This window comes from Musca domestica, unplaced genomic scaffold (genome assembly GCF_030504385.1).
Source record: "Musca domestica strain aabys unplaced genomic scaffold, Musca_domestica.polishedcontigs.V.1.1 24, whole genome shotgun sequence".
Lineage (NCBI taxonomy): Eukaryota > Metazoa > Arthropoda > Insecta > Diptera > Muscidae > Musca > Musca domestica.
In genome coordinates this window covers 8,546,821-8,572,682 of record NW_026712272.1, presented here as the reverse complement: position 1 = coordinate 8,572,682, position 25,862 = coordinate 8,546,821, and the positions used below count along the sequence as shown (strand labels likewise).

At 38.6% G+C, this 25,862-nt stretch overlaps 1 protein-coding gene across 2 annotated transcripts in view; it reads right to left on the bottom strand.

Annotated features, from left to right (window-relative positions):
• LOC101891846 (CDC42 small effector protein homolog) overlaps positions 1-23,997 on the bottom strand; it is a 28,958-nt gene extending 4,961 nt beyond the window's left edge. Inside the window, exons 1-2 of one of the 2 annotated variants that reach the window (XM_059123338.1) lie at positions 23,606-23,997; positions 18,219-19,286 (exon numbers count right to left, since the gene is read on the bottom strand). In XM_059123338.1, the coding sequence (XP_058979321.1) occupies positions 18,401-19,213 (813 nt within the window). In that variant the 5' untranslated portion in view covers positions 19,214-19,286; positions 23,606-23,997 and the 3' untranslated portion in view covers positions 18,219-18,400. Of the gene's footprint in view, positions 1-18,218; positions 19,287-23,605 lie in introns of those variants that run through there. The other variant, XM_005191462.4, reaches the window with a different exon arrangement.
• Positions 23,998-25,862: the final 1,865 nt, after the last annotated feature.

Sequence of the window (25,862 nt, the reverse complement as noted above, 5' to 3'; positions counted from 1 at the left end):
ACGGGAAAATACAGGTGAATAAAAAAAAGTGGATATAATATTGGGTGGAATTGATATGGTATCAATGACGAGCTGAGGGGAATCTCTACAGAGGGGCCTATGGGGGTCTTTTGTTGTAGCATCTCATACTGTTAGCTGTGTCCGTTCTGATTCCTCTCAACCTGGTTCTGCTTCTAAGTCAAAACTCAAGAAGGACGCAACTTGTAAGGTTGGTTCCATAACGATACCAGAGTTAGATGAGTAGGTGTTTCTGGGCAGTCAAAGAATCAGTCAGTCATGTGGGTGTTATTCAGATGGCTGCACAATTCCGATCTTTATTGTCCCAAAATTGGACGAGCTGAAGGGAATTTTTCTAGGTACGGTTTGTGGAGGGTATAGACGAGCTGTGCGGAGTCTGTAATAGAGCTATGGTACATTTTTAAAAGACGATCTAAGGGGAGCCTTTATAGACGAGTTATGGAGAGTTTTTTATATACGAGCGTGCGGGGAGTCTTTAGAGACACGCTATAGCGACTGTTTGTTGACGAGCTGAAAGCTATCTTTGTACATGAACCGGTGGCTGAGCTGTGAGGAGTCTTTGTGCGGGTAGCTCCCCCTAGACTATCTGAGGGGAGTCTTCCTAGAAGAGCTATGGGGAGTCTATATAGACGAGCTTAAAACAGTGTTCAAAGACAAGCTGAAGGAAGTCTTTATTTTCGAGCAAAAGGGAGTTTTATAGACGGGTTGTGCGGAATCTTTAAAGACGAAATGTGGAGAGGGTTTATGGACGAGTCTTATTACATGCGGAAGGAAGACTTTTTGACGAAGTAAAGGGAATCTTTATCGACGAGCTGAATGGGAGTCTTTCTAGGCGAACTGCGAGAAGTCTTTATAAATAAGCTGTGTGGAGCCTCTATCTTTATAGACTTACAGTGGGGAGGTTTTTTACAGACGATCAGAAGACCGTCTTTATACAGGAGGACGAGGAATTATTTAAAGATGAGCTGTGAGGTCAGAACTGGTAAGAACATTGTGACATACATTCGACGACTTCCCTATGGGTTTCTTGTATAAATGAGACTCCTTATGTACGCTCTTCGATGTTCTTGCTACAGTTCATACGCTGGCTCCAAGATCGTATGGAGGCATTTGCCACAAGGAGTAAGATTCATTATTCATTAGGGTGAGATGAAAAAACTGCAATCAACTTCAGACTGCTGTCATTTCTAAGCCACTCGTCCGACAGATGTTAAAATTATTCCAGTAAATGCTCATTATATTGTTTACAAGCGTACAAAAGCATTATGGTGAGAATTTTCCAGAACAACAGTTATTAGCGATGGAATTCAAGCGTGATAATGTGATTTCTTTAATTTTGGCTGGAGAACCACAAGTGGCTATCGTTAGAGAACTACAGCATTTAAATGTGAATAAATCTTTTGTGTCTCGTACCATCGCCCGTTACCGTAATACTGGTGGCGTAGCCCGACGTCAAGGAAGTGGACGAAAAAAAAACAGCAACATCAGCAGAAATGTCTCGAAAAGTAAAGAAGCGACTTGATCGAAACCCGCGTCGCAATCGCCGAAAAATGGCTAGTGACCTGAACATATCGCAATATTCCATTCGTCAAATATTGAAAAATTAGTTCGGGGTAAAGCCATTGAAATTCCAAAAAGTACAAGAACTTACACCGCAAGAGAAGCAACAGAAAATAGACTCAAAAGAGCTAAAGAGTTTCTTCGCTTGGCCAAAAGTGGTGAACTGCCGAAAGAGGTCAGCTGAAAATGTGCAACTTCGGTTGGCCCCCAGAACTCGAGCGCCGGCCATAGTGATGGCGCCATAACAGCCGATGATCGATCTCCGCTCGTATTAATCGACCGTGTCATCAGAATAAAAGCCGAATATTATCGCGAAAATATTCTAGAGGGTGTATTAAAGCCTTGGGCACGCAAACATTTTGGCCGCAGACCTTGAACATTCTAACACGACTCAGCACCATCGCACTCAGCACGCGCCAACCAAGAATGGTTACAAAATGAGATTCCTCGCTTCATTTCCAGCGCATAATGGCCACCAACATTTTCGGATAACAATCCGTTGGACTTTTGTCTCTGGAGTATTTTGGAAAGCAAGGTTGGCACTAAAAAATAACAAAGTGTCGATCATCTCAAGCAAGCGCTTCACCGGTAATGGGGTAAAATACCGCAGAGCTACAAGGTCATAATTCATGCCAAAGATGACCAATTAAAACTTTTTTTAAAATTTGATGCTATTTCCGATTTCCGTTTGACTTTGTTACAGTTTTTTATCTTACCCTGTATGTTAGGGAAAGTGTGAAATTGGTATACATGGGTCTACTTTTTCTTACTCTGGTATCTCCCCCATACAATTTTGAAAAGAAAAAAATCATTTATTTTTGGCCCACTACTTCTTGTAACTCCCCCAATGAAACAAAATTTTGAATGCCCGGGAAATCGGTGTCCGATTCTCTTCAAACTTTGCATATCCACATTTTTTCTGTCAACGCATTAGATCTCGCATTAAGGTGGGATGTGTCCGTCCAATTCTTCTGCTATATCTCCTATAAATGATCGTATTTTTCAATAGCCGTAACTCTAATAAATGTTAAATTCTTTCACAGTTCTCTTCAAAGCGCCCACATTGCAGAATTTCTACTAACTTAAAATCTAATGTAAAAAAAAATGGATGAATGAGTCAAAAAGAGGAAACATAGAAGGTAAAATACAAAGGATATATATCTGTAGGAAGACCGACCGACCGACTCCACTCTGGGTGTAATTAGCCACCATCAAAGCGTATAAATTATGCAAAAGTAACAACACTTTTTTCTCTTAGAGGACTTTTGGAAAATATTGTGAGATGGGGAGGTGGATAGTATCATCTGCTTTGATGTGAATATGTCTGTATCCGTTCGTTCGTATATACCTACATACATATCTTTGCTGCCGTCTTTATAGCCATGATCATCGGATGATGTTCATGAGTGAAAAAACACACATTTTGTAGTTCGACGATGATGATATCAATGGGCTTTGTAAATCTTGCTATTTTCTGCTTAACCTCTCTCTTTCTCTTCTCTTCTCGTGTTTTTTGTTTTATCTTTCAATCGTGATCTGATTGGTTTATTCTTGACAGCAATTAAAAGAAATACCACCAGTGGTTAAAAGTAGAGGGGGTGAGGATGGAGGGAGAGAACACAGCCAATCATTATTTGTGCGTGAGGGTCAAACATTTTTTTCTCTCGCATTGTACTGAAAACAAATTGCCATTGTTTTGAAAATCTGTTTTTTTGTGTTTATAGCATGAACAGATTTTAATTTTAATTTAAAACTAAAGAAAGGCAATCGAAGAGTTTTCAGGGTTATTTGTAGTTGTTTTGGGGGAATAATAAAACAGCTATGCCTATATGATGAAATTGTTGTACACCAGTGACCTATTTGAAGGCCTTTAGAATAACGTAAAAAGTTTCAGTAAGTGTTCCGACAGATATACAGTGGTGGCCATATCATATGCAACTGAAATCTAACCTTTACCAAAAACCGTGAAAAATTTTTCTGAAAACAAAATTATGCAATTATTTTTTTAAATATTATTTTTTATTGCTTGTAGTTTAAGAAAAAAACATATACTCCATAGATATTCAATTCATTTATAAAAAAAAATTAGAAAAAGATATTCAGTCTTATTATGAAGTGGCCAAAACATATGCAACTAATTAAATCGAGCTCAGTAAAGTGCAAATAAAGTTAATATTTTGTTGCAAATCCGTTGTTGTCGATTACAGCCTGACATCTTCGAGGCATTGACGCTATAAGATTGTCAATGACGCTTTTTGGGATTGATTTCCAGGCATCTTCCAGCCGGCAAAATAAAACATCTAAACTTGTACAATTTTCTCGATCAATTTTTTTGTTTACGATTTCCCACAGGTTCTCTATTGGGTTTAAATCTGGGGATTGGGGTGGCCATTCCATTACCGTAACTCTATTATCGGCAAACCACGATTTGACCACCTTCGAAGCGTGTTTGGGGTCGTTGTCCTGTTGAAAGACCCACCGCAATGGCATATTATATTCTGCGAATGGGAGCATTACCCTTTGCAATATGTCTTTATACATAAATCTATCCATAATACCAACAATTCTATGTAGGGGGCCAACTCCAGCACCAGAAAAACAACCCCACACCATTATATTGCCCCCTCCATGCTTGACCGTTTTTTTACAGTAACGTGCTTCGAGTCGTTTTCCTTCTGGTCGCCTTACATAGCACATGCCATCGCTACCAATGATGTTAAATTTGGACTCATCACTAAATAATATAGTTCTCCATTTACTCTCTGTCCAATTTATATGAGCTTTAGCAAATTCCAAACGCTTTTTCTGGTTTCGCTTCGATATCAGTGGTTTTTTTGCAGGACGTCTTGCGCAGAGGGAGGCTTGTAAAAGTCTTCTACGGATGGTGCGAGCAGAAACTGGCAACTGAAATCTTTCCACTATCTTAGAGGAAGATATAAATGGGTCTTTTTTCACGTGTCTGATTATTAATTTGTCTGTCCGATCGCTTGTTTTTCGACTTCGACCACCACGGTGTATAACAGAGACTTGTGAATTTTTTTTGTAATTATTAATGATGCGCGATATGGAGCTTTTATGAACGGTATATTTCTCGGCAATACATTTCTGTGATAATCCAGAAGAATACGCAGTCACAATTCGTTGTCTGAGCTCAAATCCAAATTTATCGCGTGCCATTTTTGACCAAACTCTATTGTAGCTTTGTGAAAAAACAACGCAATAAAAATGTGAAGGTAGCTTTAAATCTCTTTACGCAGTGTCTCTAGCTAATAATAAGAAGAACAATAGAACAAAGGAAATTGTAAAAATGCCGTTATTTAAACCAAATATATAAAGTTGCATATGTTTTGACCACACCAAATTTCATATTTGTCAACAAAACACCTGTGAACATAGAGATATAAACAAAAGCTGCACATTTTGATAATAATTTGAAATCGTAAGAACGTATTGACTATAATTAACCCATCTTTATATACTTCGTTGTGAAATTTACAAATTTATATAGCCTTTTAACGTAGATGAATCTTAGTTGCATATGATATGGCCACCACTGTACATCCTCTGCATTTGTCTATGTAAATTTTGCGAATTTCAAAGAGAAATGGGGAATAATTTTCGGAATCGAAGGGAATGGATAGACCGTTTGGGATATCCAACGTTTGATGGAATGTTATCACATTTTATGAGAAGTGGGTAAATAAACTATATCGGATGCTCGATTCGTCTATATATCAGAAATATTTTTATTTTCGATGTTTTTGAGCTTTTGTGGGGCAGGACAATAGAAAAAATAATTTTAGGATTATCAAAATTCAAAAAAAGAATTGGGCATTTATTTCCTTCTTTAGAGACTTATCTGTTAAACTCCTATGTGGGACGTACAATAATGCTTGTACCAATATCGCCCTCATTGCTCTTTATGCCCCTGGTATTACCTCTCACTTTATTGAATGGATTGATAGAATATTAATTCAAGCTTGGAAGAGAGTTCAGCAGAGGGACACCGCAGGGAGTAGTTCTCTCACCTCTGAATAGCTGTCCTGTGATGGCATCATGTCTAAATTAGCCACAATGCAGAGAGTAGCATCCTTACTGAACACCAGAGCCCTGAAGAGCACTCCCTAATCTGACTAGAATGTTTAGCAGCACTTCCAGAAAATAGATCCTTTGGCACAGCAAAGAGTGCGCTGAGACTATAATAATTTGGAGGATTGCGATGTGGTCCTGCACGACACACCGATAATTCGGAATATTCTAGCCGAAGGAAATCAATTACTGATTATATTGCGGAGATCTTTTTCGACTTCAATCTTTTCCGACTACAATTACATTGTTGCAGCGTTTTTTTCAGGCGGAGATTCTTGCAATCAGGAAGGCGGCCGAGTCGAGATAGCAAAAGAACTCAGAAATAGAATAACAGAACCAGTGACTATATATGTCGAAAGTCAGAGAGACCCTTTACAGCTATCAAGTGCCATTAAAACAAGAGCCATTCTTGACTGCAAGAAGCGCCTCTCCTTGAAATACGTGAATTTATCAAGTTCTTTTGGGTTCTAGGATATGGCTAAATAGTGACGAAAAAATGGGGGATGAATTAACTCGAGGTGGTTCCCAGTCAATTGATCTACCGATTGATGAGACTGTTAAACCACCAATAAGTTATTATAGCAGCTGCTTCAAAGAGTGTCTCATCGAAGATGAAGCTGATAAATGAAGATAAATGAAGAACTGATGAAATACAAGCTCTCTTCTAGCACTTAGTAGGTCCGACCTAATGATGGGATGAAACAGTGTTCCTGACCACTGTAGACTATGTGAAGAAGAACAAATAAAAAACATAACGTTTGGCCGGGCCCTCCACCATTGGGTAAAGAAAACATTTTTATAAGAAAGTATCTGAATTCAAACGCGTTCCACTTTAAACCATAACCAAAAAAACATAAAGTGGGTTAGGCCGTTGTATGGGAGGCAATTCAAAAAGGGAACCTCTATATCTTTATATGTGTGCTATAGGAAAACGTGGACATAGATACTTAATGTTTTGCCACCGGAGCTAGAACCCATTGTGACATATACCAATTTTTTGACAAATCTGTGGAAAAATGTGGCAAAAATCATCAGAGTACCGAATATCGGGAGGTACCGTTATATGGGGGCAATACCAAAACGTAGACCTATACATACAATGTTTCGCCACCGGAGCTAGAACCCATTATGTCCTACAAGTACCAATTTTTTGACAAATCCGTGAAAAAATGTGTCGAAAATGATCAAAATACCAAATATCGGGAGGAAGTTATATGGGGGCAATAAAAAACATGGACCGATATATCTCATTTTCAATACCAACCATCCTTGACACAATACAAATTGTTGTGCCAAATTTTAAAGTTCTACGTCAAATAGTGTGGGCTGTATTGTGATTTCAACAGACAGACGGCTATCGTTAAAACGACTTAGAATTTTAAGCAGATCATGAATATATATATTTAATGGGGTCTACGACGAATATTTAGGGATGTTACAAACGGAATGACAAAGTTAATATACCCCCCTTCCTTTCATGGTGGAAGGTATAAAAATAAACCCTTTATTTTCATTCACGCTTCTATATATCTCTCCTGTCACCAACAACTTTATTCCTTTTAGGATAGACACAATGGACCAAAGACCTTCGAGTGTACCTGGGCTTCTTTAAACCAAACCAACATAGTAAAATATATTGAGCCCAAATTTTGAAGAAAATCGAAGTTTGATTTCTCTCCTTAAGATGGTCGTAACTCTACAATTTGTGTTTGGAGGTACAAGAAGTAGTAGGGCTACATTGTCATGCCCATGTGCCAAACTTGAATTATATCAGGTAATATCTTCTCTTAATATCTGATTTGTCTGTAGGGTCTAAAACTGTCATTTTGATGAGACGCATTAGGACCGGATCAAATGATACAAATATACACCCTATGTAGCCACAAAGTCGAGCGCATGCAAAAATTTCCATTTTTCTTACAAATCCATAACTTTTTTTGCATTCCAAACTCTCCTTATTCCATTCTTGCCATATCTCACGCATACGAAGGCCCAAGTGTCTCGGTTCTTTTTTTGTTGGTTATAAATAAATATTGTAATATTTATATGAGAATAAACATTCATTTATGGTTGAAAATTTATACAAATTATAAACAAATGGTGACAACAAGTAAAACGCTTGCTCGCCATTTTAATGATAGCAAAAAAGATCACCATTTGAAGGCACTCTCATCGCAATCAACATCGTCATCATCATGATTATCGTTTTTACTGATCATGCTTTCATTATGACAGCCATGGTGAAAAGTTCTTGAAATAGTCGTTGTTGTCGCTTAACATAATGCAGCCGTCGTCTGACTACTTTCATTTTTTTGGAGTTCAAATATTTCACAAAAGAAAAAAAACCTATCTTAGCGCTTTTGGTAGAAACGACAAACAAGAAAAAAAGAGAAACATTAACTGTAACATGTAAAGGCAAACAAAGACGAAAAAAGAATTAAAACCCACATTAAATCTGCAGTAGCAGTCATAGCCAACATCGACAACAACAACAGCAACAATAATTGGAGCAAAAGTCGCCATATGACAACTGCTGCTTTGTGTGTGTGCGTGTCTGTCGGTGTGTGTTTATTTTGTTGGTTATAATGGCAATGACTACACCATCTAAATTTACTTATTTGTTTTCCATTAGGAAAATTACCCCAGTCGTTTTAAGCTAAGATGGCTTAGCATATCCGAAGGAGGGAATTTGGATTAAGGGCTTTTTGGGAATCCGGAATAATATGTATGAGGTAGGATGAGGTCAGATATCTGGATTATGGGGCAATAAGCTGGAAATGATAGCTAGCCATTATGTCGACAGTTAAATTTAGTTTAGGTTGAAAGGAGGGGCCAATTATACGCCAGAAGTCCTAAAGGACATAGACATAAGGCAGAATTGGCTTGTTGTGCGCTCTAAAAAAAAGCTGAAAAATTCTGTACCTTTAATAAAGTCCCTTAACGTCTATATAAATATCGTTTACCTCTTTTTGTCCGGTATAGTATCATTTCCCAAATACAGAGAATTTTATGTAAGCAAAAACTGGACAGCGGCAGAGAAATTGTTCTAAAGCACCAAACCTATTTTGAGCAGATGTGCCTGTAGATTATGGTGATCTGTCAAAATGACTGTCCGCCAAGTAATGTCTGCTTTACTCAGCACAATTAAGCTATTTAATATAACCTTCATGGGATGGTGCCTAAATCTGAGAGGAACCGACAAATAGCCTACTTCTCTACTTGGATAACATGGGAGATCTGCATAGTATCTACCTCTCCTTCATCTTCACATAGTCTACAGTAGACAGGAACAATGTTATCCCATCATGGGGTAGATATATGATACGAGTGGCCAGTGGTCAATCAATGTCTGCCCATCACGATTTTTAGATCAAGTCCATTAATTGATAGAATGGAGCTTATTCTTTTCCTCAAGATTACCGGCCAGATGGCCTTAGATACCCTGCCACCGGTTTCGAAGTGCCATCTCCTTCCATCTTCTTCGATGAGTGACTTGTTGCATGTGATTTGTGGTATGACAGTCACATCGATCGGTGAATCAATCGTCTAGGGACCACTTCGAGCTAGTTAATTTGTCTGCCAACTCGTCGTGACTTGACCAACTATTCCCAGCCCTTTTGCTTTTTCAACTTCGACAGCGTTACAGTAGATGGAGATGGCGAAGCCACTGCTGGACTTGGCAGATCCGGTTTGGAGAGTTTTGACTTGGTCCTTTTCCCCGCAGACTTTTTCAGGAGATTGGTATCGCATCTTCTGAAGCCATAGCAGCAAGTTTCTTAGGAGGCTGCTTAGGTTCTGTGTTCTTCTAAGTTACGTTTGCAGATCAACTGATTAGTCGATTTCACTATCATAAAGTTTCCTTCAACTACGACACCGTTACAATAGATAGAGATGGCGAAGTCACTGCTGGCCTTAACAGAACCGGTTTGGAGTGTTTCGGGCAGACTTCGACTTCTTCTTCCAGCTTATCGTAACATACCTTCGTCGGGATAACTCCTCTAGAACTTTTTAACAAACTTTAGGTTCGTTATGATGTGGCTGTAACTTTTTATCTGTGAGATTTGACGGATCCCCATCAACATAACGACTACAGTATTTAACTGAGAAAAGCCTTCTTATCCCTTACCTCTTCAGATTTGGCGATCAGAAGATGTAATCGAAAAATCAATTTTTTTAGTGGCGGCGCCAATTTGTTCTCTTTCTGCCTGGGCTTACCATAGCAAGAATACTATCCTAGCTTAGTTTAATCCGCCCCAATTCCACAATAATTTGGCGGATTGCCTGCTTATGTTTCAAAACACTTCCGTCATGTCATTGCCATATCCCGTGGTTCCCCTTCGCGTTATTCTGCTTGTAGTGGCAGAAGAATCAGAATCATTTTCGAGTCCGATATTTTGGATCATGTAAGGAGTGGAGGAATATTTTCAGACGGCCGCAAAAACATCAGCATTGTCTTCAATGCTTTATCGAGATTTGAAAGGATTCAGATCTACCATGGCGTAGCCTGCGTACCGTGGCGATGGCTTGGCGGATTGACTGTTGCTGTCTCGAAACATTGTCGTTGATCATGTCCAAGGTCAGGGTATTGTCATCTCTCAAGTTTTCCGTCCCTTTTTTCCGGCTTGTTGCCCGATATATTATTCATGTAGAGTGGAGAAATACTTCGCACTTGTGGTTTTATTGGCTAAGGGTGTCAAGGCGTCCACACCAGCATCAGCCAAAGTGATTTTTTTTTTGGGGGTTGGTTGTCTTCCATGCGTCATCGATATTTAAAGGGTCTGAGATCGACCAAGGCATAACATCCGTACTAAAGCAAGTACAACTCACTAAACCTAATATTCCTTGAGGATCGCAGGTATCAATATCAAAGAAGCTCCGCTAGAATAATGTCGATACCCATACTGCAAATCTGAAATACTGACGATCACGAGGTCGCTTACAACTGCAGCATTAGGGAGTACTCTATATGTGGGGATCAGCGCAGAGATTAGGCTCATTTAGGGCGCCGAAATATTGCCTCGTTAGTTCGAGTCTCCCCCAGACCTTAGCGCTTCCACTAAGGATAACAAACGTAAGTTATGTGATGAGAACTCAACATCTCAGACAATATCATCTGTTGACAAAATAACTACCCTTGGGCTAAGTTTGAAACGTTAGATCAACAACCATATGTGTGGACGCCAGTCTGCAGTTCTCCCATATGAAATGATGTCTCCAGAACCGAAAAACTTCTACCTTTCTGGAAAGCCGCGGCCTCCAGACGGCAATCCTTATATATGCGACTACGGGTCGTATCAGAGATATAAGTGTTCAGAGTGGTATACTCATGCGATACAAGTGGAATATCTATTTGGCTCATTTAGGGCACCAAAATTCGCCTCGTCAGTCCGAGATCAGTCATATTTTGTTATCTTCCACCAAGGAAAGCAGGCGTAAATTATGAGGTGAGAGCTTAATATTCCAAAAAAACTTCATCTAGACTTGGCCTAGATGGATGACTTAGTTTCAGTTTTTAATATATATTTTTTTTTTGAAACCGAAAGCCGCAGTAGTCCATATCTTATGTGTGTGTCTCTTGGTCATTTTAATTACTTCCGTTCTTTTAATATTTTTTTGTATTTTCAGTTTTGGAAAACAAATATGATGACCGTTTACTCACGTAAATTGTTATTTTTTATTTTATTGTTATGTTTTGTGTGTGTTATATTTTAATGCAATCTCTTCTCTTTATCGCGGCGAGTTCCATGTAATGTACACACAACAACAACAAAAAAGTACCCACATATTTATGATTGTTGTCTGAGAAATCGAACAATTGGACATTGTACAGAATTAATTAAATATGCAGGTCTTGTTTACAGCTATATTAACAATGTGCGTTCGTGAACATGTATGTTTGTGCGTATGTGATTTGTCGCTGCCACTTCAGTTCACTTCCCCATAATCTTGAAAACTTTGCCAGTCGGAAATTCACTTGTTTTTCTATTCATGTCTTTTAAGTCTATATCCTCTGCTTCTGTCGATGTTGTTTCGCATCCATTTATAGTCGAGACACGCCCCACGCCACCACCATCATCATGGATAGTTTTTTAGACCAAACATTATTTTGGTGTGTTTATTTTTGTTGTTTTTCTTTTTTGATTTTTTGAAACGAAGAAATACTCTTCCAACAATTGATGTAATATTTGAAATTTGCAATGAAAACAAACAATGAATGTTTAAAATCTTGACGGCTTGCAATCACCCAATTTTTATTGGGTGAGGGTATACATTTTTTGGACTAGTAACCTATTTTCTTTTCGGCTATTTTAAATCACTTCGCTCCAAGAAGAAGAATAATATAGCAACGAAGAGGTTTAACCATGGTATAACCAGAAAGGTAGTTTAACTTCAAAGGAATTGGTAAAATTGCGAGCCTGCACTTGAGACTTATTGTGTGAAATAGACTTACTGAAGCATGCAACAATTGTGAATGGAATGTTGAGTTTATTCCAACACAGGAGATCATTCTTGTTTTACTCCAAAATTGTGAAATTGCCCCTTTACCTCGAAAATATTAATTTTTTAACCCTCAGCGACATGTATACCATCTGTAGCCATGTCGCTGAGGGTTAAAAAATTAATATTTTCGAGGTAAAGGGGCAATTTCACAATTTTGGAGTAAAACAACAATGATCTCCTGTGTTGGAATAAACTCAACATTCCATTCATAATTGTTACATGCTGCAACAATTCTTCATTTGCTACGGTCAAAACGTTCCTCATTGAAATAACGGTTGTAGACAGGACATTTGGAGTCGATCTAGCAATGTTCGTACGTCTGTATGGCTGGTGCGATCATAACTTTCGAAGGGGTATCCAATTTGCTCCAAACGTTGTACATCGTAATGTTATTGTCAAACCTAGATGGAGTTCGGAAATGGGCAATATAGGTCCACTCCTTCTGGTACCTTCCCCACAAAATGTCAACAATTTCAAAGAAAATAATTTACTGCAGAGAAAGAGAAACTATAATACGATTTTGTTCCAACTTTGCAAATCCTAATATTTGCATCAGTGCTAGGTCAGGTGCGAAAATGGACGGTCCGTTCCATCAAGTACCTCCGCCACAAAGGGTTAAAGTTTGGAATAATTATAACTCAAATTACACAGACCAAAATGTATTTTTATTGACACAAGGTCTGGTGTGAAGATGGAATATATCGGTCCACTTCTTCTCGAAATTTAGGAGTACCTCATGAAAGCTCTCAACCTGTCCCTGGCGGCCTACCGAGTGGAACCGTTAGCGACGCCAGTCAAAAATGGCAGCAAAGGCAAGTCATGCAGCAGGTGTCGCCTTTGTCAAATACTTGTTACAATTCCCATGTTTTGAGGAAATAATTTAGTTGCTGATCGTCAACATGGCTTCCGTCTGCAACATAGTACCACAACAGTACTGTCAAGCCACCACACCATCTGGCCTTTTACGATACGACCTTCTGGCCTTCCATGAGAAGACCTTCTGGTCTTCTATGAGAAAATCTTCTGACATTCACCATCTGACGTTTTATGGCCTTTGACGAGAAGACTTTCTGGCCTTCGAGGAAAAGACCTTCGATAAGAAGACTTTCTAGTCTTCTATAATCTTTTGGTCCTCTATTGGACGTCATTCTGGCCCTCCATGAGAACTCTTTCTGGCCTTCGACGAGAAGTCCTTCTGGCCTTCTATAAGACCAAGCCAAGTCATAGAACAGTGTTGGAAGCCCTAAACTTATCAGAAGGTGTTTGAAACACAAAAAAAACGACACGTTGTTTGAAGTTGTCGAAATAACTACGATTGGGCTAAGTTTGAAACGTTGGATAATCAACTATATGTGTGGACTCCAGTCTGGAGTTCTCCCATATGGAGTAATGTGTCCAGAACTGAAAAACTTTCACCTTTCTGGAACACTGCGGCCTCCAGACGGCAATCGTTATGTTTGCGGCTAGGGGTCGCATCGGAAATATAACTGTTCAGAGTGGTATACTCATGATACAAGTGGAATATCTGTATGCGGAGATGAAAGCTATTCCCGTCTGTTAGCAAACTTTTGTTGCAGTACCTGGTTGGGAGCTACCTTGGGAGACATCCAAACTATCATATTGTGTATGATGACGACTTCCCCACCAAGGTGTGTCTGGAAGGACTTAAACGATTAAGAGGGGGAGGTCCAACGCTATAAGAGAGAGCCCCTAGATTAAGAAGACTTTCTTGAGGGCTTTTATACCGAGATCTCCTTATGGAAATCTCTATTCTTAAAATACCTTTATGAGGTATCTTGTACAGAGAGGACTCTCTGGAGGTGTTCTTTACTTAGAAGACCTTCTGAAAGTCCGTTTGAAGTATGTATTCAGAAGTTCTTCTGGAGGTCTTCTACACTGAGACCTTCTTGAGGTATTTTACACAAATATGTCCTTCTGTCTTCTAAGAATAGAAGATCTTTTTAGAGATTCTTCCACACTCGGAAGACCTCCAAATCAAGAAGCCTATCATGCAGGTTTAAGTGCCATTTACGATAATACAGTCACAAAATTATAAACACCTATATTGTGTATAGCATCCTTGAAGTCCACCCCCAATCCATTCTAGCTGAAAAAGGTTGGCTGCATAGATAAAACAGGGTAGTTCGTTTCAATTCGTATGGGACATTGATAAAGATGTGCGAAACGTCTGCGTTTTTTCTGGAAATGATTGACCTCGATATCTTAGAGAAAGGCTCTTTACGTGGAAACTTTCATTGCTGAAGGCTTATTGCAATCCGCATGTCTAAAATACACTCTACTTTCACAGAATGTTTTTCACGTTCCCAAACAGAGAACCTTAGTTTGATATCAACTTTATATGTCGCCCTAAAAAACCTCTGATTTTTTTCTTTTGTAATTATCACTTGAATTAAGTATTATTTTTTTTGCTCAACCACAAGCAAGTTACGATTTAGTAATTATTTGAGGTTACAACTTTCAATTGAGGTTAGACTTGTTATATTTTATGCTGCCGCCGTGGCTACTGCTGCTAATGCAGCTAAAGCAGCACGTATGCTAGCGAGTAGTAGCTCGCATCAGACTCATCATCGTCATCATTTGCTGATTTTAATTTATGGGCCAATTGCGTGCCAATCAATAAATGGCGTGGAGAGGAAAACAAAAACTGATGCACTTGAACATTTACATGTTTGGTTGCAAATATGAAATAAAATTGAAGTTGAAATCGAATCAAATGTATGTCGATAAAGGAGAAGGAGAAGAAGTACCAGCTACTTGAACGCCGTGTTTGCTAACAAAGTTCAAAGAGATATTTGTTCAAAGTGCCAAGACTTTGCATAAGCATTAAAAATATGCAAAACAATTTGAAAGCTATGGCAAATATCCGAGGATATTTGTGGTGAATTCCACGCATCTAGGGTTGCTTTGGGATTCAAGAAACTAAAAATTGGGACATGACTCACAGTTTGAATTCGTTAAAGCCTTGCAAGGGCGAGATGTATAGGCTAATTTTAAAATTGTTATTTTCTACGCTTTAAGGCTGGGCTGGTGTTATATATTAACGCGGAAACATCATATTTAAATATCATCTTTTAAGACGGAAGAAATCGATGAGGAAGTGTGCTTTCCTGTAGGCAGGTCCAAGCTACTCTGATTTGTCTATGCAACCGACATTCTTCAAATACAATGAACTGCTACCCCCAGTGAAAATGTGCCCTGTTGTTTATGGACTGTTAATCCGGTTCTCCTTCGATGCCAGGTTTAGGAATTCTGCTACAATTATGGGCTGTAGCCCGAGATCCTCTGGACGGAGTGGGGTAAGCTTGGCTGGGCAATTGAACAGATGCAGCGTATTGTGCGGGCCTGTATCGCACGCTGGGAAGGCGTTCCGCACATCTTCGTCAATTCGTGGCCAGTATGAATTGAGACGGCTGCACCATCCTGAACGTAGTTTGGCCAAAACTACCCTTGCCTAGACAGTCGACGTTCTTCAGCTGCAATACTGTAATTGTTAACCACGTCTGCGACTGCCTCAATATGTTGTACAGATTCGCTTGATAGGCTTCATGATCTAGGGGATCTCTTTTATATCGCTGGACCTCTTTCTGTCTAGATCATGCAGGTCCTTCCTGACACGCTTGGGCGGGGGAGTTCTGTTGTCTACCGTATGGTTGTTAGGATGACTTCCACGATAACACCCAAGCAGGTACTACAACGAAAGCATATGATTATGCTGACGTAAGGGGAGAACCTTCGTCTCCTCATGTAAATGGTCCACAGGAGTCATGAGGTGACACACTGTTGCAGTTCTCAGTGTTCTTTAGATGATGACGTATGTGTCAGAGTGAACAGCTATCTCGCGGAGCTTGCCGCCTTCTTACATGCGAGGAATATGAAAATATCCGCTACCAAATCAACGACCACAATATTGACCACATGGAGTGCGTAGATGAGAACACAGCTGAATGTGCCGGTCGAGGGGCACATAATTCCTACCATTAACTACGCCAAAATCTCGGGGTCACATTCAACAGCATGTTCAAGTCGCAAGCCACAGCTATCTGAAAAGTTGGAACAGGTTCCTCAAGGCGCTAGCCGGCCAGAAGAAGACTAGGAACTATGGTGGATTATGTTTTGATAAACAGAACCATGTTTGGTGCTTTGTTCGATTCCGGTCGAAATTGTCACCCTCTGATGGTCTACACTTAGTAGATTTTTTGAAGGGTGTGAATATATATAGAAGACCCTCTGAAGTTCCCGGAGATCTTCCATAAGTCTCTCTTACTAAGAAGACCTTATGATGGCCTTCCATACTCTGAAGTTTTTCTGGAGGTCTTCTGTATAAAAAGAACCTTCCGGAGGGCTTTCATACAGATATGTACTTCTGAAGGTATTCTCTGCATAGAAGTCTTTCTGCAAGTTTTCTATACTTTGAAGACCTTCTGAAGGTTTTGCACACTCAGAAGACCTGTTGGATCTTTTATGCTTAAAAGACTTTTTTGGGGGGGCTTTATACCGAGATCTCCTTTTGAAAATTTATATTCTTAAAGTGTCTTCAGAGATGTCTCTTTGGAGGTCTTCTGTACATAGAAGACCTGTCCTTCCGTCTTCTAAGAAAAAAAGACCTTTTGAGAGTATTCCACACTCAGAAGACCTCTTGAATGTCTTCCATGCTCAGGAGTTTTTTTTTGGTCCCTTATGCTTTAAAGACAATCTTGAGGGCTTATGTACAGTGATGTTTTTCTGGAGATTTTCTAAACTTAGAAGACTTTCTAAAAGTCTGTATGGAGTGTGTACTCAGAAGTTTTTCTGGAGGTCTTTTATACTGAAACACAGATTGAGTTACGTTATACAGATAGTTTTGAGGTATTTTAGACAGATATGTTCTTCCTTCCTCTAAGTAAAGAAGACCTGTAAAGAGTCTTCCAAACTCAGAAGACCCCCTAAATGTCTTCCATGTTTAGATTTTTTTGAGGTCCCTTATGCTAAAAATACAATTTTGAGGGCTTATATGCAGGGCTGTCCCTCTGGAGATCTTCTAAACTTAAAAGACTTTCTAAAAGTCTGCATGGAGTGTGTACTCAGAAGTTTTTCTGGAGATCTTCTATACTGAGACACAGATTGAGATATGTCCTTCTGTCTTCATAAGTATAGAAGATCTTTTCAGAGTCTTCCACACTCAGAAGACCTTCTGAATGTCTTCCATGCTGAAGTGTTTTTTAGGTCCCTTATGCTTAAAAGACAATCTTGAGGGCTTATATACAGGGCTGTCTTTCTGGAGATTGTCTAAACTTAAAAGACCTTCTGAAGGTATACCGTGGTTTTTTAGAGGTCTTCTAAGCTTAAAAAAAAAACTTGATGGCTTTTTTAGAGGTGTTCTTCTGGTCTTCTGTCCATAAAGACCTTGTGAAGGCCTTCTATACCCTCTAAGGGACTTCCAAATATAGGCCTTCTAGAGGTCTTCTATACCTTCTAAGGGTTTTCCGTGTGTAGGCCTTCTAGGACCTTGTGGAGGTCTTCTAGGGGCTTTCCATACATAGGCCTTTTAGAGGTCTTCCATACAAAGCCTTTGGCTTTTATAGAGGTGTTCTTCTGTGCATAAAGACCTTGTGGAGGCCTTCTATACCTATATACCAATATATGGGCCTTCTAGAGGTCTTCTATACCTTCTTCCATATATAGGCCTTCTATGACCTTCTGGAGGCCTTCTAAGGGCTTTCCATACATAGGCTTTTTAGAGGTCTTCCATACAAAGTCTTTCTGCAGATCTCCTAAACCATTTTGGAGATGTCGATTCGAAAATGTTTTATTTTTTTAAAATAACTCCCCATCATAGGAAGACCTTTTAAACTTTTTCCATCTAGCAGTCAGTGGAATTTTACATATCTGTCTATTTTCAGGCCATTACAAAAGATATTGACACAAAGCTTTGTATCATCATCTTTTCACATTCCACAATGACAAACAAGAAGGAGTATCATATATAAAAAAAAACAGAATCAGTACATTTCTTTGTATTACTAACTAAAACGAAGTGGATTGCTGAATTATTATTTTTTTAATTTGTTTTTATTGTGCCAACTGATTGCTTCTTACATTGCGCGTCTGGTTGGTGTGTAAAAGATGAACAACGAAAAATAAAATAAACAAGAAATTATGAAATATTTTCATATAAAATGTTGTTGTTTTTTTATTATTGTCATAGCTGGTTTGTTTTGTTGTTGTTGCTGTCTCAGCCATTTAAAATAATCACCAAAGAACATTCACTGCATTCAACAATCAATTCACCATCATCATCGGCGTCGTCGTCGTTGTCGTCGTCGTTTTGATCGTGGTTATTGTGTTCGTCACCACCACCGACACCAACACCGCCTTCTGTCGTTTCTTTTGTATCATTTTGTACTCCTCCACCACCATCATGAAGTGTCGAGGAGGCACCAGCACTTCTGCTACTGCCGCTGTTATTGACTTTGCGGCAATATTGTTCGGCTGACTCATCAACAATATATTGACCGCCACAACGACAGTCGTATGTGTAAATGTAGGCAGGCAATTCATGGCAATTGTTGTTGTCACTTTCCATTCCTCCTTGGGCACTGCCATCATCATCGACATCGTCATGGTGTTCGAGTTCAATCTCGGTGTTGAGACACTTTTTCATTTCTTTCAATTGTATGTGGGCATAGATATTGCTGTGCGTATGAAATTTATTTAGCAAAAGTTCAGCATCGTAACGTTTACGCTTTAAAGGGTCTTTAAGGCAATTCCATGCCTCGGTTATGGCCACAAATTCTGCCTCTTGCCGTTGTGGTGATGGTGTTGTTGTTGTTGGGTAATTAGGGTCATTTTCTAAATTTATTGTTTTTGATGATGATGATGGGGAAGAGGAACTTTCATTTGTAGTTTGTTGCTGTTGTTGTTGTTGTTGCTGCAATTTATCCGGATGACATTGTAAAATTAAATTTTTATAATTCACTTTTAATTCCTCCACAGTGGCAGACGGTGTGGCATTTAAAATTTCATAGAAATTACGTTTTGATGACATGATGTTGGCTGGAAGAAGAGTAAGTCCCCGCAAAATCAAATAACCGTAACCAACTGGCACTGAGGTAGGTAATCTGTAAGAAATAAAAGAATTGAAAGATAGTTTTATCGTTTCTTTCTGTCAGGTTACTTTAAGGGTACTTACATTAGCATATGAACATAAGTACACCACAACGAGAGGAGGTTTTGGATGAAGAAGATATATGATTTTGTTTTTGTTTGTTTTCGTTTTGTTGTTTCTTTTCGCGGCTTATGAATGAATTCCAAATGGGCAAGCATATGATGATTCCAAATAATGTAGTTTGTTTTTGTTTCACTTCATTTGTTTTATTGGCAAGGTGCGCCACACTCCCTGATAAGAAAAGGGCGAGCGTAAACAGGACACACCTCAAGAAATACCTTAATCATTAAATGAGCATGCATTGATGATGCAATAAGGATATGGAGAATGACATAATAGTATCATAGAATATAGGTTAAAAGCGATTTAAACAAGTCAGTTACATGAAATAACACATGACTCCCGTTTTTACCTCCAGCGTAAAATGGAGGGTACTCAATGTTAATCTTCAAATATATATTGCTCATATATGAATAGACTGGGAAAATGGGGAGAAAAAGTGGATGGCAAACATAACTTTTTCTTGAGCGCATTTTCCTAAAATCTAGATTTTCTCTCCGACTATCGTTACACGTCTTATTTAGGACATTTCACGATGATTGATATTGGCTATTATGTGGATCTTCTAACTCCCCCAATAATTGTACTAGGTGGGTAAGCATTCCTTTTACAGCGTAGATCCTAGTCTTCTTCTGACTCATCATCGGAGTATAGAACTTCATCGCAATCTTCTGAACAGCAACCAATTCAATTGTGAAGAACTCCAATTATGGATCGGAGGTATATTTTTAATCGCTGCGGTTTAGGAAACCATACCAGGTTACATCGTATTGAAAAAGGATCGCACTAGAATTGGGGGTGACGGTTTAGCACCATTCACAATGCTGTTCAATACAGACCCAACTCGTTTGAGCTAGTCTCTAGTGACCGAAACATAGAATAAATGGTGGGGGTAGCAATCAAATGTGGAAATGTCGAGTTAGAGGTGCTTAATGTATATTCCCCGTGTTAATAGCTATGAGCCGCGTTATTTGTTAGACATTAGTCTGCTGTGGGAAGGCATCATTTGCCTGGTACTAGGGAATTTTAATACCTACCATGAATTGTAGCATTCCACCCCAGATACTACTAGAGGGCGCCAGTGTGGACAGAGCAGATTCAAAATCTGAGGAGAGTATCACAGTCCCCCAGTCATAACCATAGTGTCACCCTGTAGGACAAACGCTGCGACTAGGCAACCCTTTTTTCTTTCGGATCAGAGCATCTCCCCAATAATCATCTCCCTAAGCAGGTTGCCCGATTTCATAACCTCTGGTTGTCGCACATGGATACAAGAGAGTACATCAAACTTTACTTCAGAGAATTGTCCAACCCTTTTAATGTTCGGGTAGCAGAAAGGATTTTCTGAGACATCATCAAATCTGCAGCCGCTCGCTATATACCTGTTGGTCGAATACTCTAAATAATACCAAATTTCCCAGTAAAAGCAGCGGGACTAACAATCTAGCGTGATGAGATCCGTCGTTTTAACTCTACTTATCCCAAAGTCAGCGAACTGACTATGGGGGTATTATCGGAGTACAAGAGGAAAAAGTGGCTAGAGCATTTGAAGCGATATGAGTAAGCTCTCAAACCCTAGGTAAGTCACGTTCAACGACGTAACAGTGATGGGAAGAGGTGTACATGTCACTTTAACCTCCAATTTTTAAGCATCCCTAGAGAGAAAAGTCGAAACGATGAGTAATACGTCATACAAGGCCTCTTCCCGCCGAGGATGTACAACCACAGTTAAAGATGCCTGATTTACGTTGGCCCTGGGCTGAGTATAGAAGCAATGTTTAATAGCTGGATACTTCGTAGTAGAGTATCTCATTAGAGCCCTCAACCAGTCGTTACCTATCTACATCGTTCCCAAAGCCAGGAAAATGGAAAGGAAGGCCACGCCACTGAACTCTGGCAAGGATACCAGTAAAAGCGGATTATACAGGCCAATTTCTATTTTGTCGCCACTAGCAAAGACTCTGGAGGAATCAGGGGAAGCTATCCAGTTGCTAGCCATTAACACGAATTCCGTCGATAACACAGTACCACAACACCATTGCACGTCATATCCACACATATCAGTCGAAGACTATACCAGAACAAACTACCCTGGTTTGTCTAGGCATCTGGTGTTTTTCAGCTGCATAGGACGGGGCGCAACGAGGTTTAGAGGACGCCAGTCGCAGGTGGAATTTCAGAACAATAAGGCAAAATCGCATAGGGTGAAAAAGCGAGTTCCCAGGGTTGGGCTGATATATCCCGAACTGTTTTATCTCTAACTTTTCGGAATTCCGCCCATCTTCTTGCTAAGTGTTCAGACCTGCCAGAATGCTGATCAGTGAAAGGCAACAGGATTTTTATGACATTTACATGCGGAGGAGGAGGTCCTTATCGTACCCCAGCATAACCATATGTTTTCATTGCAGTACATGCTTGGGCGTTACCATGGTAGAAGAATATAAGTAGACGCATCGACACAGCTGCTGGGACATTTAATTGTCAAGCCAATTTCGGAATTGAAAATGTTGAATGAAAAAATATTTAAATTTGTAAAAAATGTTGAAAAAACGCGAATTATAACAACCTCCGGATGACGTCGTATAAGAAAACATATAAAGATCTACTTATATATTGGAAAAAAAAAATCAAAAATGTTTTTGACATATCAATGTTCCCAAGCGTTGATGCGTCTACATGTATTTTCCTTCCATTGGTGTTACCGTGTAGACTCATATGGTGGATAGTTATAAGAACCTAAACAATCTGGAAACGGAGTACCAACGTTAAAGAATAGGGCGTCGCTAGGTCAAGAAGTCTGAGCAGCATTCATACTTGAAGAAGTCACTAATGTTATTAACCTATACGGGCTCTTGAAATTCACAAGGGGTATTCCTTTATTTCTAATCGAATTCAACACAAACCTAATAACTCCTAATGATTATACCCCCACAATATTCTAGATTTAATGATTGTACGAAAGGAAATCAACGATAATTACTGGCATTTTCAGTAAGCAATTTGGGACAACAACAAGAACCCAACACCCATATTGGGGAAAACCATAGAAAGAAAAAAAGAACTAACGACATCCACCGAGAAAAAATCAATCATTAGTTGACCAAAAAAAAAACTATGAACATTGACAATGTTCAGCTTAAGAGGGGTGGGACAGACAGACGATATTCAATACGAAAGACCGGCCGATAGAAGTTAAAACAAAATTGGTAGAAGAAAAATAAACAAAAAACATATGTATGCAAGCAGACTTGCGTGTATGTGTGTATGAGTAGTTTAGAAAAACAACAGCAACAACAAAAACAGTAAATTCTATGATATGACAACATAAACGACAAGAGTGATCAACGGTCCGACCAACCAACCGACCGACCGGTAGTAACGGTATAAACCGCGCAAAAGCAAAAGAAAGTTGCATGGAAAAGTAAACGAAGACAAAAAAGGCAAAACACACATAGATTCCTTTTTCCTCCAGAATATCCCCCAAATACAAACACTACACGCCAACACACAATCCATGCTAGTTGTGTTGTTTGGGGGTGGTGGCAAGTGGGGGATGGTAGAGAAAGGAAAGAAGGTGGCATGATATGTTGTTTACTCCACTCCAAATGCAGTGACCCAATTTTTTCATTCACTCTGCAGCAAGAAATGGAGATAATTTACAAAAACTACTGGAAACTCTCTTCTTTCTCAACCATTTTTTTGAAAACGGTAACTAAAATTCAAAATTTTAGAATAGATTCCATAAAATAAAGTAAATTAAAAGATAATACCTCTTAACATATGACATCTTTTTCCGGGCCGCTTCCCATCAGCCTAGCATTGTCTTTCAACACCCCACAGCCCAACCCCATCAGTGAGGCTTCTTTTTTTGTTTTATTAAAGCAAGTAAAATGCGTTGATGATTAATTTTTATGCAAATTCTTTAAACACACACAGCACACAGACAGACAGATAAATAATACACACACTACCTTAGCAATAAAGTGTCTCTCAAAGGTTTACATTGAAGATGAGAAAAATACCAAAAAAAATCACACATTAATTGAATTTACTTAATACTACTTTTTTTAATAATTATTTTATTCATTTGCTGTGATACACATATGTGTGATTTATATGCGGCGCTCGCTTGCTTGCTTGTTATCTGCTCCCCAAAGAGAGACAAGACAACAGCAAACCACCAACAACAATAAAAAAACAACACACACTTACCTTTTTTGGAAAATGGATCAATCCAGCCAGCAGGCAGGCAGGCAAGCAGCAGCAAGAATATTTTGTGTTTTTGTTGTAACAAGATGAAAAGGAAATGATATCCACCAGCAGCAACAACAACACCACAAAATTAATGAAGATGATGGGGTGCAGAAATGTAAAGTTATGTTTTATTGTAGGCAGTGATTGGTATTTATTTTTCTTATTTTCTTTGATTAATACATATTTTATATGTATTTATTTTCAATATATATTTCATGCGCTTTTTTTTCTTTCGTATAAAAACTTTTCACACACACACGAACTTCTTCAAAAAAATAAATTCACAATGCGAACAATTTTTTCTGCTGTTCCGTCCGCCGCAGACTAGGGTACAATAAGTCGATTTTCCACCAACTGAATAATAGGTTACTAGAAATGATAGAATGGTATAATCGGTATTTTCTTTGTTGTCAGGTCTGTTTGATAACCGGTACTAGAGAGGCATATTTTATAAACCGTTTACATTGATAATGATAAAGCGTTTACTTTCATCTGCAGATCATTAACATGATGCTTACACAAGACAAGTCGACTTGGATCAGGTATGTATCTGTTACTAAAGTCATGTTTGCGTTAGAGCTTTGTTCCGGGCTAACCTTGGTTATGAAGATTTATTTAAGGTATACACAATGGAATTGACAATTTAAACGGACTTGGGTTCCTAAATCCTTTACAACGTAAACACACATGCACCAGTTTTATTATTTCCGTCACTGCATTTTTCTAAAGACAATAAAACCCATAGTACAATTATGGTCATGGTTAAAGGTATGGTCATATTTAAATTAAATCATTTCCAAGGCAGAAGAGTACTAGGCCTCAATTCTTGTTCTATGAAAACTTTTATAAAGGAAAGAAATGTCAAATGAAAAATTTTATAAAGAAAATATTTTTTCATTTCATATTTTCATGGAACAAGAATCCAGTCCCTGGTAGTCGCATCGCCACAAAATTATTAAAATTTGTAAAAATTGTTGAAAAATGCATGTCATAAAAACCTCCGATTGGTGTCGTATAAGTAAACTTATAAAAAATTACTTATTTTCGAAACAATATTTTAAAATTTTTGACACATAAATGTTTCTAGGCGTAGAAACATCTACATGTATTCTTCTGTCATGACAAGAACTAACATCACCGAAAACGTTTACCTCCCGATATCCGGTATTTTGATGATTTTAGCGACATTATTTACCGGAATTGTTTTAAATTTGGTATTTGAAGTTCGAAATGGACACTAAAGCCTAAGACAGAAAATTGTCTGTGCAGGTCTACGTCTTCGTATAGCCCCCATGTAACAACACCTCCCGATATTAAGTTTTTTTTATGATTTTAACGACATTATTCACCAGAATTGTTTCAGATTTGGCATTTGAAGTTCGTACTGGATACTACAGCCTAAGACAGAAAATTGTCTGTGCAGGTTTACGTTTTGATATAGCTACCATATAATGGTACCTCCCGATATTCGGTATTTTGATGATTTTAGCGACATTATTCACCGGAATTGTTTTAAATTTGGATTTTGATGGTCGTAATGGATGCTTCAGGATATGATAAAAAATTGTCTGTGCAGGTCCACGTCTTCATATATCCCCAATATAACGGTACCTCCCTATAATTCGGTATTTTGATAATTTTAGCGACATTATTCACCGATTTTTTTTTAAGTTTCGCATTTGAATACTATAATGGCTTATGACAAAAGTTACCCATGCATGTCCATGTCGTCGTATAGATCCTAATAAAACAGCTATATTCGATATTTTTAAGAATTTAATAGACTTTTTAACAGATTTTATTGTTTTTGAGAATTTCCAAATTCGTTCCAAATGGTGAAGGGCATGCATGGGGCTGAATTCTTGTTCTATGAAAATATGAAATGAAAAATATTTCATTTATAAAATTTTTCATTTGACATTTCTTTCCTTTATACAAATTTTTATCTTACATTTTCATAGAACAAGAATTGAGGTCATGGTGGAGTACTTCAGAAAAGGTTTGCCATATTCGATTCAGCAAATGAGTTTGCATTTATTATTGTTTTGCCATGACGCAAGGATCAAAAACAGTCGTAGTTTTAAAATTACATTAGTATACGTTTCTGTAAACCATATATAAGATAACTTAATATCGATTGAAATCTTTGACAATCGATAGTACTATCGGCAGAGCCATCGGCCGTTTGTCATCACGAGGGATTTGGCGTGCGAAT